This window comes from Macrobrachium nipponense, chromosome 17, assembly GCF_015104395.2.
Source record: "Macrobrachium nipponense isolate FS-2020 chromosome 17, ASM1510439v2, whole genome shotgun sequence".
Lineage (NCBI taxonomy): Eukaryota > Metazoa > Arthropoda > Malacostraca > Decapoda > Palaemonidae > Macrobrachium > Macrobrachium nipponense.
This window is the reverse complement of record NC_087210.1, coordinates 73,851,443-73,867,458: the sequence shown is the minus strand read 5'-3', so window position 1 is coordinate 73,867,458 and position 16,016 is coordinate 73,851,443. Positions and strand designations below refer to the sequence as shown.

At 37.2% G+C, this 16,016-nt stretch overlaps 1 protein-coding gene across 1 annotated transcript; it reads right to left on the bottom strand.

Moving 5' to 3' along the window:
* Nucleotides 1-4,553: 4,553 nt before the first annotated feature.
* LOC135196330 (cytochrome P450 315a1, mitochondrial-like) lies at nucleotides 4,554-14,145 on the bottom strand. The gene is made up of 6 exons (XM_064223080.1): nucleotides 13,506-14,145; nucleotides 10,038-10,225; nucleotides 7,747-7,977; nucleotides 7,280-7,440; nucleotides 5,975-6,220; nucleotides 4,554-5,722 (listed from the first exon to the last, which is right to left on the bottom strand). Exons 1-6 carry the CDS (start codon nucleotides 13,958-13,960, stop codon nucleotides 5,294-5,296), a joined length of 1,710 nt encoding a protein of 569 aa, XP_064079150.1. The 5' UTR covers nucleotides 13,961-14,145; the 3' UTR covers nucleotides 4,554-5,293.
* Nucleotides 14,146-16,016: the final 1,871 nt, after the last annotated feature.

The following is a 16,016-nucleotide window of genomic DNA, read 5'->3' as shown; positions in this document are numbered from 1 at the left end:
CTTATTTCTCAGAAACTAAAACTGAAACTGTGTCAGTAACCCAGACAACTTTATCTACAGAAGACGATGATGGCTACGAATTAGGAGCTGCAAGCAAGATGAATAATTCTTCAATTTTGGAAAATTTGGAGGATAAACTGAAACATCTGAGTGTTGAACAAGGTGAAGACTTAAGTGACGTAATTAGAAGTTTTCCAGAAATTTTTTCAGATGTGCCTAGACGTACTGATCTGACCAAGCATGAAATCAAGATTCAAGAAGATGGAAAACCTTTCAAGCAAAGAGCCTATCGCTTATCACCGTATCATCGAGATGTTTTGAAGAAAGAAGTTGAGTATTTGCTGCAACATGGATTAGCAGAACCCAGTTCAAGTCACTTCAGTTCTCCATGTGTGTTAGTGAAGAAACCAGATGGTTCATTTAGGATGTGTACTGATTATAGGAAGCTGAATTCTATCAGTGTGGCTGATAATTATCCTTTGCCTCTTATAGATCAGTTACTTGATAATATTGGGCAAGCCAAGTTTGTTTCCAAGATAGACTTGTTGAAAGGATATTATCAAATTCCCTTAGATGAGAATGCGAAGCTGCTGTCAGCTTTTATTACTCCTTTTGGACTATATCAGTATACTGTTCTGCCGTTTGGTCTGATGAATGCACCCGCAACATTTCAAAGAGTGATGGATCAACTGTTAGGATCAATAGAAGGAGTAGGTGTATACCTAGATGACATCGTGATTTACTCTACAACGTGGGAAGAACATCTGAAGATTCTGAAGAAAGTTTTCAAGAAACTACAAGAAGCAGGATTAACAGTCAACCTAGAGAAGAGTGAGTTTGGAAAGGCAACTGTACAGTATCTTGGGTTTGAAGTTGGGAAAGGCCTTCTTGCTCCAGTAAATGCTAATGTAGAAGGTATCCGTAAGGCTACCCCACCTACTACCAGGAAACAGCTACAGAGATTTTTAGGCATGGCTGGTTTCTATCGTCGTTTTTGCCCAAATTTCTCAGCCGTAGTAGCTCCCTTGACAGACTTGACTAGTCCCAAAGCTAAGTTTATTTGGACTCCAGAGTGTCAAGAATCCTTTGAGAAGGTAAAAGCCATTTTAACTTCAAGACCAGTACTTCAAGCTCCAGACTTCGACAAGAAATTTGTGATACAAGTTGATGCGTCAGACTGTGGTGTTGGAGCTGTTCTACTTCAAGAAGATGAAAATAATATCTACCATCCTGTATGCTTCATGTCTACAAAATTGAAAAAACATCAGAAAGTATATTCGACAATTGAGAAGGAAACTTTAGCCTTAATCACCGCATTGAAAAAATTTGAAGTGTATGTGAATAGACCTAGGAATGAAGAAATTGTAGTGTTTTCTGATCACAATCCACTGTCATTTATCCAGAAAATGAAAAAACCATAATCAAAGACTGACCAGGTGGTCTTTGTGCCTGCAACAGTATAACTTAAGAGTGCAGCACATTAGTGGCAAAAACAATGTAGTTGCTGATTATTTATCTCGTTGCGAATCGTTGGATTCAACACCGTGATAAAAATCTTCTGGGGGAGGTATATTATATATTGCTACTTTCAAAATGCATGTTTTCCCCTCTTTGAAATGTCTTGTAGATTGTTTAACATTTTTTCAGATTCCTAGATAGCTTTAGAATAGGATGATTGTTTTAAAATGTTGTGGTTCAGATTTCGCATTTACGTCTTGTAAAAGAATATATATATAACGTAAAGAGAGAGATCCTTGTCTTTTCAAAGCTGCAAATGTTTAACTTTTATGTCAGCACTTTGAAATTAGAGTCTGCGAGATCCGTTTGCGTCCCTGCTCTGTCAGCGCGTTTGATAATGAGCTCGACTCTTTTTACGTGGTCATCAAAAACATGTCAATCTTAATTATCGTTTACCCCTCCGTTTCAATCGGGTACTATCTGTTGAGACATCCTTGTCTTGTACGTATCTGTTGAGCAGTCTTGTCTTGTACGCGTATATCTTTGTCAAGTCCCACGTGGATGTTGCACATTATGTGTGTAAGATTGCGTCAGATTTCAGAACTTTCGAGAAGCTTTCATGCCTAGAACGTTTTGAGACATCTGCTCTGTCATTTCCATAAAGGAAGAGATATTCATTCGATCTTACGACCTCGAGGCAGTTAGATCTCCCTCTCTCTCTCTCGCTCTCTCTCTCTCTCTCACTCGACATCGAGATTAAATTAACGTAACGTAAATTTGGTCACTCATATTGTGAGAATTGTATATTTGATATTTCTTAGAATTTATTTAGTTTATTTAATTTCTTTTGTGGAATCTGAACAAACATTTCGTAACGGCGCCTTGTTTTTTGTGAAAGTGTAATTTACAAGAGAAGAAAAGAAGTTGGTATACCAAAAAAGGTAAAGTGTGTTATATTTTTATTAGTTGCAACTAATAATTGTTAGGAACAGTGAATAACTAATAATGGATAGGGAGTGTGTTTAACTAATAATTGATAGGAACTGTTGTCTGTTAAGAAGGTTTGGTAAAAACTGTTGGTTACAGTGTTATGAAAAAGATTTACACTTTTACACATTGCTGATATTTTTTGTGTTTGTGTCTGTTCCATTGTTTGTGCACTTATTCATTTTCTTATTGAAGTGTGTCTTTTGTTTTATATTTTCATTTGCATTCACAATTTAATTGACTTAGTTATTTTCATTGCTTTATCATTGCACATTTAATTAAATTTAACACTTGTGAATTTATTTGCATTTACTTCGAATTCTTTTCAAATTTTATTGTTGTTTAGCACTTGTGAATTAATTTCAAATTTTCAATTATTGCCTAACACTTTTGAATTTTGATTGAGTTAATTTTCTTGAATTTTGTGATAAATTAATTTTGATTTAATTTTACTGAGTTTGATTCAAGAATTAATTAAACTTTACTTTGTTTTCAAGTAACAGTAATTTTCCCTGATATTGTGAATTTCACTTATAAATTTTGAATTTAATAATAAATTTTTGTATTTAAAATTTTTATAAGTGTTTTCTTTATCTTACACCAGTATAAATATATATAATTATGATTATATTCATGTTAGGTAGAAACATAGAGTGGTAATTGATTTGCTTTCCTTCAATTTAATTGAAGTGACTTAGAACCAGGGAAGTACTTAGACTTCTGAAATCAGGGAAATACTTAGAGTTTTGAAAGTTGTTGATGGAGTGATGCCCTTTGATTAATTTAATTACTTACAAGATTACCTCACAGCTGTTTTGATGAACTTAGTCTGATTTTCTGCAATACTGGTAAGTGTTAAGGGATCACTGTTGCCTTTAGTGTATTCAGTCGTTTAAACGTGTTATGAGGGTTCAGGTGTTTGGCTTTTGGTGAGGTAATAATTGATGCAAGGTAACCAGATACTTGGCACTTCGTAACAATATATAATAAACGGGGAAAAGAATAAAGGATTTCAAAATTTGTTCATGAAGTTTATCATAGCCAGAATCCCACAACCGCGTCCATTTTGCCGTACACGAGTGTATATACCAATAGATAAAACGACACAGAAATGGGTTTAAAAGTATTATCAAGCCTCCAAATCCCTTGATGATAAGATCGCGATAGTTCAGAGGTTCGCTCGTATCTTCATCACAGTTTTGGCAGCAGTTACCAGGCTGAACAAGTATAGGTATTTCCAGCATCCAATTCTCATGGATCTGTAAAGTGAGATTTGAAATGGAGTTATGAACATGTAAATAATTCATATGAAGTTTTTTTCTGCTGGTTCTGATGAGTAGAATTGCTATTATTATTATTAGTATTAGTATTCAGATGATGAGACCTATTCTTATGGAACAAGCCCACGGGGAACATTGACTTGAAATTCAAGCTTCTGAAGACTATGATGTTCATTTGGAGGATAAAAATGTATTGAAATGCAAAGGGAATAGCATTAGAGTAGAATGCATTGCAGCTTCGCCTGAACTTTTGAAGTTCTACAGTCCAACGGTGTGGGGAATAATGCTCTGACGTTTTTCAATAAAATACAAAGGAATTTTAATTAATGTCTTGAAATTCAATTAAACTTCGAAGAGTCCTCGTCTTGTTTCTGTGCTTCTTCTTTCTAGTTCATGTTTAAAAATATAGTATATATTCTTTCTTTCCTGATTGATCCTTGCGTGGTACAGGTGCATATACGGAAATCAACATAAGCAGTATCAAACATAAACGGCATGCATTCTTGCAGACAGTAATTTGAAACAGGTTTTGAAATACCTTTTGTCCCAATATAAAGGATGAGAGAGAGAGAGAGAGAGAGAGAGAGAGAGAGAGAGAGAGAGAGAGAGAGAGAGAGAGAGAGAGAGAGAGAGAGAGAGAGAGAGAGAGAGAGAGGTATCACATTACAATAATACTTGATGCCCTTTAGCCTTTCCAAAAGCAAAATGCAATATTCTACTGTGTTATTCCGACAAGATCTGCCTAGCTTTCATTCCTGGTGCAAAATATATTTCAAAATTTTCTCTTCCTGGGATTAAAAAAAAAAAAAAGGTAAATAACAAACACGATTGTGTCAAGGTTTTACTTTCAATATAATTTCAACATTCAATGAACATGAAGGTTTTGGGGCTATGTACAATGCTTAACAGTGAATATATATATATATATATATATATATATATATATATATATATATATATATATATATATGTATGTATGTATCTTGGTTTTTTATAATAAACAGTGATATACGATTTTTTTCAATATTACTCTATGTACAAAATGGCCATCATTGATGGGGTAAGTAACCTAAAAAATATACATTAACCTTATTCCATTTAATAAGATTCCGATGTATGAGATCACAATATAAACAGGTACTTAGAGTCGAATGTCTTCTCAGCACGAGACTAAGTGTCAAGGTCATACAGAGAATACATCATTGGAATTCAGAGTTCAGGAATAACTAATGAGCGAACATAAGGTATGTTTCTCAAAAGCCTTAAGCTTCAAGATGGTTCATATATTCTCGTCAGCCTTTCCTGCGTCTGAAATGGGCTCGTTCAAGGAGTGTGAATAATATTTGTGAAGGATTTATCTTGCAAGTCTCTTCTTCTTGAAGTGTTCTTCAAGACTTATTATTTTTCAAGTGTAGTTGTTGTTATGGTAACTTCTTGTTTTTTATTTGTGAAGGATTTTTCTCGCGAACTTCTCACCCTGAAGCGCTGTTCAAGACTTGTTATTTATTTCAAGTGTTGTTGTTATTGTGAAGTGTTGTTGTTGTTGCTGCTGCTGTTGCTTTTCCTGTCTATCTGCATTTAGAAATTGGACTAATCTCCAGTTGGAGAGGCTGTGAAGTGACTCCGACCATCCTCATGACCATATCGACTTCGTTCTGCGCGTGAATGTCGAAATTCTGGACGAGTTTGGCCAGCATAAGGTGCAGCTGCGTCTCGGAGATCCGCCTCCCGATGCAAGACCTGGCCCCTATGCCGAAGGGGATAAAGGCGTACGAGTGCAGCTTTCCGGAGGAGGCGTTGCTGCTACTGCCCCTCTTTGCGGAGAAGGGACAGGAAGCAGAGGACGCCGGGGGAGAAGACGAAGAAACTGCATGCCTGGTCAGGGGACGAACACCACCTGCGCTCTCTCTGATCCACCTCTGCGGGGCAAAGGTGTCCGGGCTGGGGAAGTAGGACGGGTCCCGCCCGGTTGAGTACACGGAGAGAATCACCATCGTCTGCGGAGGGTAACCAATGAGTGTCCTTGAGTTTGACGGCTTTAAATGCGAGTAGCTCAAAAGCAAAGAAACTCACGATTAATATCAAGATTGATGATTCTTTGCCGGAATGTCTTATGATAGGTTAAATAAATAAATAAAAATTTTATTTTTTAGATGCTATACACGTGTCAAATGAGATATGGAAACGAAAGAAAATAAATCTAAAGACAACAGAGAACCAATTAAAATCCTAAGTGCTAGAATCCTCACCCCTCCGGGAACCAAGTATTCTCCAAGCACCGTATCTCTGTCGAGGGCTCTGGTCAGGAACGGGGCTACGGGATACAGTCTCAGGGACTCCTTGACCACGCCCTTGAGGTATGGCATGGAAGAAAGATGCTCTCCTTTGACTACCCCCGAGCTTCCTGTGGCTTTGTGGATCTCCTGCCGGAGTCGACTCACGACTTCCGGGTGGCGCCCGAGGAGGTAGAGGGACCAGATGGCAGTGTGTGAAGTCTTTATGAAAAGAAACAAGAAGAAGAGTTGAAAATAAACGAGCCGTCTATTGTCGTATCGTAAGATCAATTGTTTCCTATTATACTCTGGGAAGTTCAGCTCTATCTGCAATGTTAGCTTCGCTGGCAGAGGATACTCGAACCAAGTCGATTATAAGGGTGCAAGTTTTGGTTGAAAAAAATTGAAGAGCGAAAGAATGCGATGAATAATCAGAAAGGCACGACCGAGGTAAACCTTATTTTATCTTCTCTTTCTTTGATTAATGACCGTTTTAAGCTTTGCGAAGATTCTTCGAATGCAACTCCGCTTAAAGTGTCCCAATTTACGAAGTTGTGAGTGCAGAAGTTTCAGAATTTATTTGATTTTCATGCAAGCAGGCATCATTTCCGAGAGAGAAAATGCAAATACAAGATAGCTGAAGCTGAAGTCCGCGTGGTGCAATGGAAAAAAATATGGGACGTGACATTCAAAAGGAAGAAAGGCAACGTTGCAGGTATGATAAGTGTTTTTAGAATAAGCCGCAAGTCACAAAACACAACAGTGCAGAAACTATTCTGCTCCTGTCACTGATGACCTCTGATTATCTCTCTCTCTCTCTCTCTCTCTCTCTCTCTTGCATTAGGCATTGTATAGATTCCCTAGTACTATTACCGTTATGTTTGTTTCAGATGTTTAACCGCGCACGTTTGTCTTTGGCTTAGCTTTATTAACCTTTAATCTTGCAATTTCCTTATCTTTTCAGATAATGTGCTATTACATTTTTATCACCGCAAATCCAAAATTTCTTAGATGTTTAAGTCTTATAATCTCTAGCCAGAATCTTTAGTTTCTTCTGACTTAAATTTTTATAGATATTTAGCTTTGAACGTGTAAAGCTCAACAAATAATTATATTTTTTAGGTTTAGAGATTCATAGCTTTCGCACCCTTAGTCTTTCAAACTTTCCTCTTTGCCTTTGCAGAGATCTAGGTTTATCCTAAAAGAACGGCGTCAATAACCTAGATGTTGTAACGTCAGTTCAAAAGCCACAAATCCTGAAAGAACAAGAGTTCTACTCACCGTGTCAGCTGCCGCGAGGAAGAGATCTGTCAACAGTCTCACGATATTCTCTTCCTCTAGTTTCTCCGTAATGAGTAGCTGGTCCAGGAGGCTGCTAGGAGATCCTCCTTTCTCTAGGCGGGTCTTAGAGTCGTGCAGACCTTTCATTACCATTTCTTGGCCTGCAGACGAAAGAGGAGATGAGTTTGAAATTGAGATTGGAATGCTATTTATCGGTATGTTGCTAAACAGTTTGGCTTGATATAGATTTTGGTTGTCTTGAACGGAAAGCGAGAGTTTCCCCTCAAAATACTAGCAAATATCTTCAAAATTGTAAAAGGAAGCAGATTCAAGATTTCGTTTGGCGGCTCTTCTTTGATTCTGAGAATGATTTAAACTTGTATAGGCCTAGAGGTGTCCAACATTGCTTTGAATTTGATTAAAGTTAATGTGTTACTCGTTCTTGAAAAGCTGCTCCGCTTGCTTACCAATATCTAAAGCCCGATCCACAGCCTCGGCAAATCTGGTCCACATGGGTAGCTTCAGGGCCCTAGCTAAGCCTGGAGGGAACATGCCCATGGCACTCGTCTCCTTGAAGATGCCGTGAATGGCGGAGATGAATTTTTCCATCTCCATGTTATCTTCTGAATAGGCGGCCGATGGAGACCTTTTGTTATTGAGGAAGCCTAATCTGTTACCGAAAACCATCACGCCCAAAGCTGCGGAAAAGAAAACAATTTTCCGTGAGAAATTCCGCTGTCACGATGATGTCCTTACTAAAATAAATGAGATGTTCCCTTGGTTGGGTTTTTTAGTACGAACTCAGACATGATAAAACCATAGGAAATGATTGCTGTACCATTAAACTTTATGTCTTCTTCTGCATGACGTAACTACATTAAATACTATGCAAATGGTCTTAACCACTGAAAGTTAGCAAATGGCTTTTATAATCTTCATTTATTACATATTATGGCTCAATATTTCTTTAAAGGCATATCACGCTATTCCAATAGCTGTTAATAGGAAGTGCGAGAAAAATGAATGTCTGAAACATCTCTCAAATTATAAGTGATCACAGGGGAACAAGGAAACCATTGGTAAGATCGCGCGGAAACAAAAGACTGTCGAAGAAATGTCATAAGAAATCAACGAGAATTAACAGTTCGATATGAAACTTATCTTCGATTACATGAATGCATACCTGTGACACATGGCGGCAATTTATGAAATACGGATACATATACGTATATATGTGTGTATACATATATATAATATATACATATACGTATATATATAAATTATAGTTATTGTTAATGCTACCAGTGCGTCTGTTTATTTCCAAATTTGTGAAGTGTTGTGCCACAGGCAGCAGTTCAAATGAACAAAATCATAAAATAAGCAATAGGTCATGACGAGAGCGACACTGTTAAGGGTACAGCATTTCAGAAACTAGTAGCTTATATCAATATTAAAGAATCTTCAAAACAGACTGGTTCCGTGAGAGTTATTTCTGTGTATTATCAGCTGACAACCAGATCCCCTGAAGAGTGACCTCAGAAAAGTATGAGTAAAAATTTTATTCACCCGAAATTAGCAGCTTCCTTCTTGTTGTTTAAGGCAGTCAAGGTCTTCGTTGACAAGTTAAATCAGAAACGATAGATTTTATAGTTTTATTCTTGTGATTTAATTTGTTCTTTAATTATTAGCGATTTTCCATTCCTGCAAATCTCTCGCTACACTCAAAGCAACTATCAATACTAATGGCGCGTAATTAAGAGGTCATATTGCTCGCACAATTCTTCTTTAATTTGATTACAATAATTGACGCTTTCAAGAGCATTTAAATAATAATCATAAACTAATTGGAATAGCGAATTTAACACAGAGGGCGCTTATCATTCTCATTACTCATATATTGACGCAAGCGACATTATTAGCCTTTGCCATGAACCCGGCAATTAAGGAACTCGATTAAAATGATCTGTTTGGTCGGAGTACTACTAGTATATAAACATGGCGCGTAGAGCTTCGCATCTCAGTCCGCATTCCACTATCAAGTAGGAATTCTGGAGAGATAAGATATACTCGATAACTTTCTATTTTTGCTTCAACATCAAATGACGGATTCCTTTTAGCCGCGGCGACGACGTCACAGTCATCAAAGGGAGAGCAAGAGTGGAAAGGTGAGGGGGAGGGGGGAGAGAGGGGAGTTGGTGGAATTTCTAGGGGAGATCTAGGTTTTGGGTAAATGGATGAATATGGCGTTTTTCTTTAAACGATTTCCTATCCTGTTTTGGAATTATCAATTGTATTTAATGACTTTTTTTTTATTGAATTATGCAACTGACTTTTGCCCAATAATCACACATACATTGCAACGGAAGTAGAAGAAATGAACTACAAGGAACGATTGACACTACAGTTTAGTATAAGGAAGCACGCCTAACATTTATTGTAATTCTAATTATTTCCTCATCGGTAATCACACGGAATAGACTTTATTTCACTGAATAAGTATGGGGTAGTTCATCCATTTTCTTCTATTTCCTTCTATAAAATTCCCCAAAGCGAAAATAGATTCCTGTAGAATAGATGTATCCCTTTTAATACCTACAGTTCCTCTTACTGGCAGACAATGAGAATGACAAGGAAGAGGCCAAAAGAAATCGAGGTGAGAGCACCAACAAAAGTAGGACGTGATAACGGTAAATTGGGGTGTAAGAAGAAGTAGAAGAAGAAAGAAAGAGTGAAAGAAAGAGTAAATCAGAGCACTTACATTCAATTCCCCAGCGATAAAGCTCCTTCTCCAGGTTCGTGACGACGCCCCCAGCGTAGGAAGTCGCCCAGTGTTGCACCAGCGAGTCGCTCACCTCTCCGAAGTTGTCGAAGTGGGGTTTTATGGAGTCTGGACGCAGCAGTCGGCGATTTAGGATGCTGCGGTTGGTCTTCCATTCTTCTCCCTCCCTGTTGAGAAAGATAAAAAGGAGTTTCCAGTTATATTCCTGATTTGCAAGTGATCACATGACGAGAAAGACAGGAAGTAAGTTCCAATAATATTCCTGATTTGCGAGTGACCGCATAGCGAGAAAGATAGGAAGGAAGTTCCAATAATATTCCTGATTTGCGAGTGATCACAAACGTTTCGAAAAATATAAGCACAACGGAGTGTAGAATTTTAAAATATCGAAGAATAAACTTGAAGGCTAATTTATCCGGTCGACAATATTAGATATCTTGATTATATAAGCAAATTCCTTTTAGAGAGTGTCAGCTTCTTGGAAAAATTACGATTAAAAATTCGTAATACAGAAATCTGATTGATGCTAAAAAATAAATAACATGACTCTACAGAATAAAAATGCGCTGAAAAGAGGTGATCTCGAATAACAACAATCCGAGGCTGCAATGTTGGGGATGGGAACTCCGTCAAACTAATGGCTTCGATACTCAGCTGGAAATTCCAGGCAGGGCTTAATTTCATTAGTGTTGGTTCTAGAAACTTCCCGAGGAGGTCCCGGCGAAGGATATGCAATTTCCACGCTCCGATGACGAAGGGCGTCGAAATTTGAAAGGAAATGCTGATTCACGCGTCGTTACTTAGGTTTGATGCAACACTTCACTTGATAAAACTTAAATTTTAAAACAAAACGAAAATTTCAAGTTGTGTTAAAAAAAAAAAAAAAGATAAAAGAAATGTGACCTCGCTGACATACTCCTCTTGGAGAATGACACGGAATATATTGTTAGATATTTTGAAAACATTTGCATTTTATGATCGGTTATACGTATATTACTATTACAAACTAACAGAAGCTTTCAGTTTTATTATATCTACCCACACGGATGAAACGGAAATGAAAAATGAATTGATCCATTTCTCACTGTACGCACACACACACACACACACACATATATATAATATATATATCATATATATAATATATATATATATATATATATATATATACGCATATACATACATACCCAACACACACACACATATCTACGTAAGGCACTCTCACTCCGAAAGACTATCCATAAAAGAAAGGTTTTGCATTTCCATCCAATGGCTACATTGTATTTCCCGTCTCCCCTCCCCCAACAATACTCCCACAAACACACAGGAGGCTGGAGCACACACTGTGACAGACAAGGAGTCGCATTATGTCATCATGTCACATATCCTTAACTAGCAACGTGTAAACACATGTAACAGTTGACGCGAAACGGAGATTGTTTATTGTTAATGTTCGTCTTTCGTTGCTTTTTAAAAGACGTGTAATTTTCTTTTTGTCACTTTTCGTCTTATGTTTTGACCTAAATTTCACTTAAATTCTATTTGCCTTGCATTCCACCCTGTTCATATTTTCCTTTAGTCTCTCTCTCTCTCTCTCTCTTACAAACATAGATATTCATATTAATATATTATATATAATATATTAATATTAGTGAAGGTATGATTATTTATATATATATATATATCTATATATATATTATATATATATTATATTTATGTATATATGTATATATATATATTATATATATATATTCATCTAGCTCTATAGATATATACATATATCTATGTATATGCACACACACACACACACACATATATATATATATATGTATATATATATATATATATATATCTATATATATATATATATATTATATATATATATTATATAGGTACCAGGGGTGACAGTTCCTTAGCAACTGGTATATAACTCCTTTCTGCTTACTTACATGACGAAATGAAAAGAAGAAAAGCTAACAATGGCTGAAAGAAAGAGAGATAAGGTAAAGAGATAAAGTAAGGAGACTACACAGCTCCTTGAGCATGACGTGTGTGGCAAGATAACGATAACGTACAGGGAAGAGAGAAAAAGGGTCTGTGTGAAACGGTCCACTGCGGCATATCCTTTACTTTGGCGAGACAGAAAAGGAGGAAGGAACACTCAAGGGTTTTGAAATGAAATCGTCTAGTAGTAATAGTAGTATTAGGCGGGATTTACCTATGAAACGGCTCCTGTTGTATACGGACCCGACGCTCGTAGTAGGAGTAGTGGTTCTAATTGTCTGTCTGGTAGCGCTTGTTATTTACTTACCCCGAGTAGTTCATTACAAAGCGAGGACGCTTGAGGAGGTTTCGCCTTTATGACAGCACCTCTTGATGCTAATCAGTTCAATGTGCATTATTTCCGAGAACTCTTACGTCTTTTACCGAAAGTGACGAGAAGAGATACTGAAATCCGCGTGAATTTTACGCTGGCAAACAGAACTGAATCAGCTCTCGACCTTGCACTTGACATTGAATCTCGTTTTCTATGAGGAGTCTCGCTGTCTGCTGGGTTTGAATTCAGTTTTGTTGTTTGACTGACTCAGCTTTCTAATAACCTGACAGTGAACTTGTGCTCGCAAGATCTCTTTCGCTGCGCCCACTTCCGGTAACTGGAACTTGGCGAGTTTTACAAATAAACAGTTACTTTACTTCTGGCAAATTCTTTTTATGTAACTTTACTTAGTGTCGCACGTAAAACATTTGGTTGTAATTGTAATAATTAACAACAGAAATACAATGGAATAAAATGTATAAAAAAATAATGATAAAAACAACGAAATTCTAAACTTGAACGCAACAAAAATTTAATTTTGGGATTCATTCACGGTACCGAAACTTAAGAAGTAAATTTTCCATTACTGACATTTAAAACAACCCATGTGCACAACGCTCCATATACACACGCGTGTAGTAGGTTCAAATTTAGTTTGGTTAAAATGGCATTCAAATATCTTATGTAAATCTTTTAGCAATATCATTTCAGAATTTCAGTATGACATTTATTCCTTGAATTTGTCTTTTAATTATATGTATGTATACATGCATGCATATATATAGTATATATATATATATATATATATATATATATATATATATATATATATATATATATATATACATATACATATATATGTATGTATATGCATGCATTTATACATAATACAATTCACAGGGAATATTTCTGTGAAGGATAAATGTCACTCTTAAATTCTCAAATAACCTTGCTAAAAGATTTACATAACAAACTATATGAATGTCATTTTAACAAAACCATAAAATCGAACTTACTTTCTTTTCAATTTATTCTACAAGGTCGTGAATAGTATGGAATGCTAGGAAGATGTTTATGTAAAGCGATGCTCATAAAAAAATGGTACTAAAATATTGTATTAAATAACTCACATAAAGAAGAGTCCTCTGTTAGCTTGTCTGTCTTCGTTATACAGGAGCCAGGCCTCTGGAATGTAATGTTTTGGGTATTGGCCCTCGTTGGCGAACACGTCCCTCACTACACTTGGGTCGGAGACGTACACGAGCTCATGCCCAGCCAAACGTTCCTTGAAGACACTGCCCAGTTGTTGGTGTCTTTTGGCGATGTAGTTGTGCTGGTTCTGTACCCCTCCTGCGGCGACGAACTCCGGCAGGGTACCGAGGATGGGCATGCCAGGAGACGAGGGCATCTCCTTATAGGTTTTAGGAGACGCGAGTCCGTTGACGACGCCCGGGGAGAGGGTTGGCTGGAAGTCCTCGAAAGGGGCGGCGAGAGTGGCTCTCTGTCTTCTCTGCTGCAGCACCTTCAGGTAGCTGCCTGCCCGGCGCAGTTGACGTCGAAACAAGGATGTAACAGCAGTTGACATGTTGGCGTTCAGTGTGCTCGGCGATTTGATAGTTTCAGAAGAAAGGTGTTGTTCTAAGACAGATGGCGAAGAGTTTTCGAAAAGTTCGTACTGGAGCGAGCGAGAGGAAAGAGCGCACTTCAGGACTCGTGGTTGACCGTCGTCTCCTGCCCACGTCGGCAATGCTTCTCTTGATGGTCTGGAAGGCCGACTGAGCGATATGCTACGGCGTCCTCTGCTTATAAACGATGTGTGTGGTGAACGCCCCACCGCCCCCCTCCCACCTCTAACGACAAGCTCTCCCTCTCGCCAACTCCGCCCACTGGCCTATTTCTCACACCGATCCTGGAAAAATTGCACTGAGTTATTTATCCTTTTTTAAATGATGACCGTTTTATCGAGATCACCAGTTAGCAATAATACATTTATACATATTATTGGGCTTTTCACATATTTTGAGTTGTTGGGGGCCGTGGGGGAGGGAGGGGTGTCTAAGAACAAAGTACATCAAGTTGCAATAACGGTGAAGTGAACTCAGATAAGTTTCTGAATACCAGATTACGTGCGGTGCTAACTCCAACGACAGGTTTAAGCGCTAGGATTATTTTAACACAAGCGCGTAAGGCAAATATTTCACAAACACAGAAGTGCTATCAAATTTGTGTGTGTATATATACATACATACATACATACATACATACATCATACATACATGACATACATACAATATATATAAATATATATATATATATATATATATATATATTATATATATATATATATATATAAATGTACAACTGAATCACGAATGTTTGGAACGTGATAAATCAATAAATAAAGGTATAAGCCACGAAGGAAAAATAAACAACGGAGTTTATCCAAGATCTTTCGACTGAACGTCCTTTACTCAGCAGACAGACTGCTGAGTAAAGGACGTTCAGTCGAAAGATCTTGCAGAAACTCCGTTGTTTATTTTTTCTTCGTGGCTTATACCTTTATATATATACATATATACATATATATATATATATATATATATATATGTATATATATATATACATGCATCCCTTTTATGCATGTTACCATACGTTGTAGTGTTACTGCATACAGAAAGATAGCAGCATCTATATTCAAGTGCGAACTGTGTAAAATGGATGCGTAAATACTAAGCAAATTTATTAATACAATAGTTGGAAGCATGTACGTGGGACAACCAAATTTATGACATATTACTGCGGTTGGATCTAGAAAGGGATATCTCCCCCCACCCCCCACTCTCCCCAAACTCTGTCGCTGTCTGTGTGAGTGACATCTGAAGAACCAATGGGCGACATCAAATGAAATTTGGAGAAAATATTCAGTGTAAGACTGTTTCCATATAATGACCTTGTGGCTGTCATCAGTGAAAATGTTACAGATACGTAGTTTCGTGGAAACAATCTGAATTATTATTATGAATATTATCATTATTACCATAAAAAAAGAAAAAAAACTGCCACTCAACAAGTGAGACGTAACAATCATGAGGTTTGCAGCTTCGCCCTTAATTGTGAATATGCAAAGTTAACATATTCCATTTTACTAAACAAAATTGAAAGACGAAACTTTCTTTGCTCTAAATATATATTCCTCTTCTGAGACCTTGTTTTGATTCTTTTCTCTACAAGAAGGGACAAGTCTCAGTTTCCTCGGACATCCTAATTATGTCCTTGTCTAAAATGGGACATTAGAGGTAAATGGAACTCTTACCTGTCTCCTTTTCCTCTGGTAATGATGTCAGATTCACATTCAAGCGACCTCTGATTAGGTTTGTTTACCTTACCTTGGGTTCCTTGATAACTACTGAGGCTAGAAGGCTGCAAATTGGTATGTTAATCATCCACCCTCGAATCATCAAATATTCCAGATTGCAGCCATCTAACCTCAGCAGTTTTTATTTTATTTAAGGGTAAAGTAAGCAATAATCGTGCATCTAGCAGCGCATCAACAACAGGCAAAATGATGGGCCGCGGCTCATACAACATTATACCGAGACCACCGAAAGATAGATCTATTTTTGGTGGTCTTGATTATACGT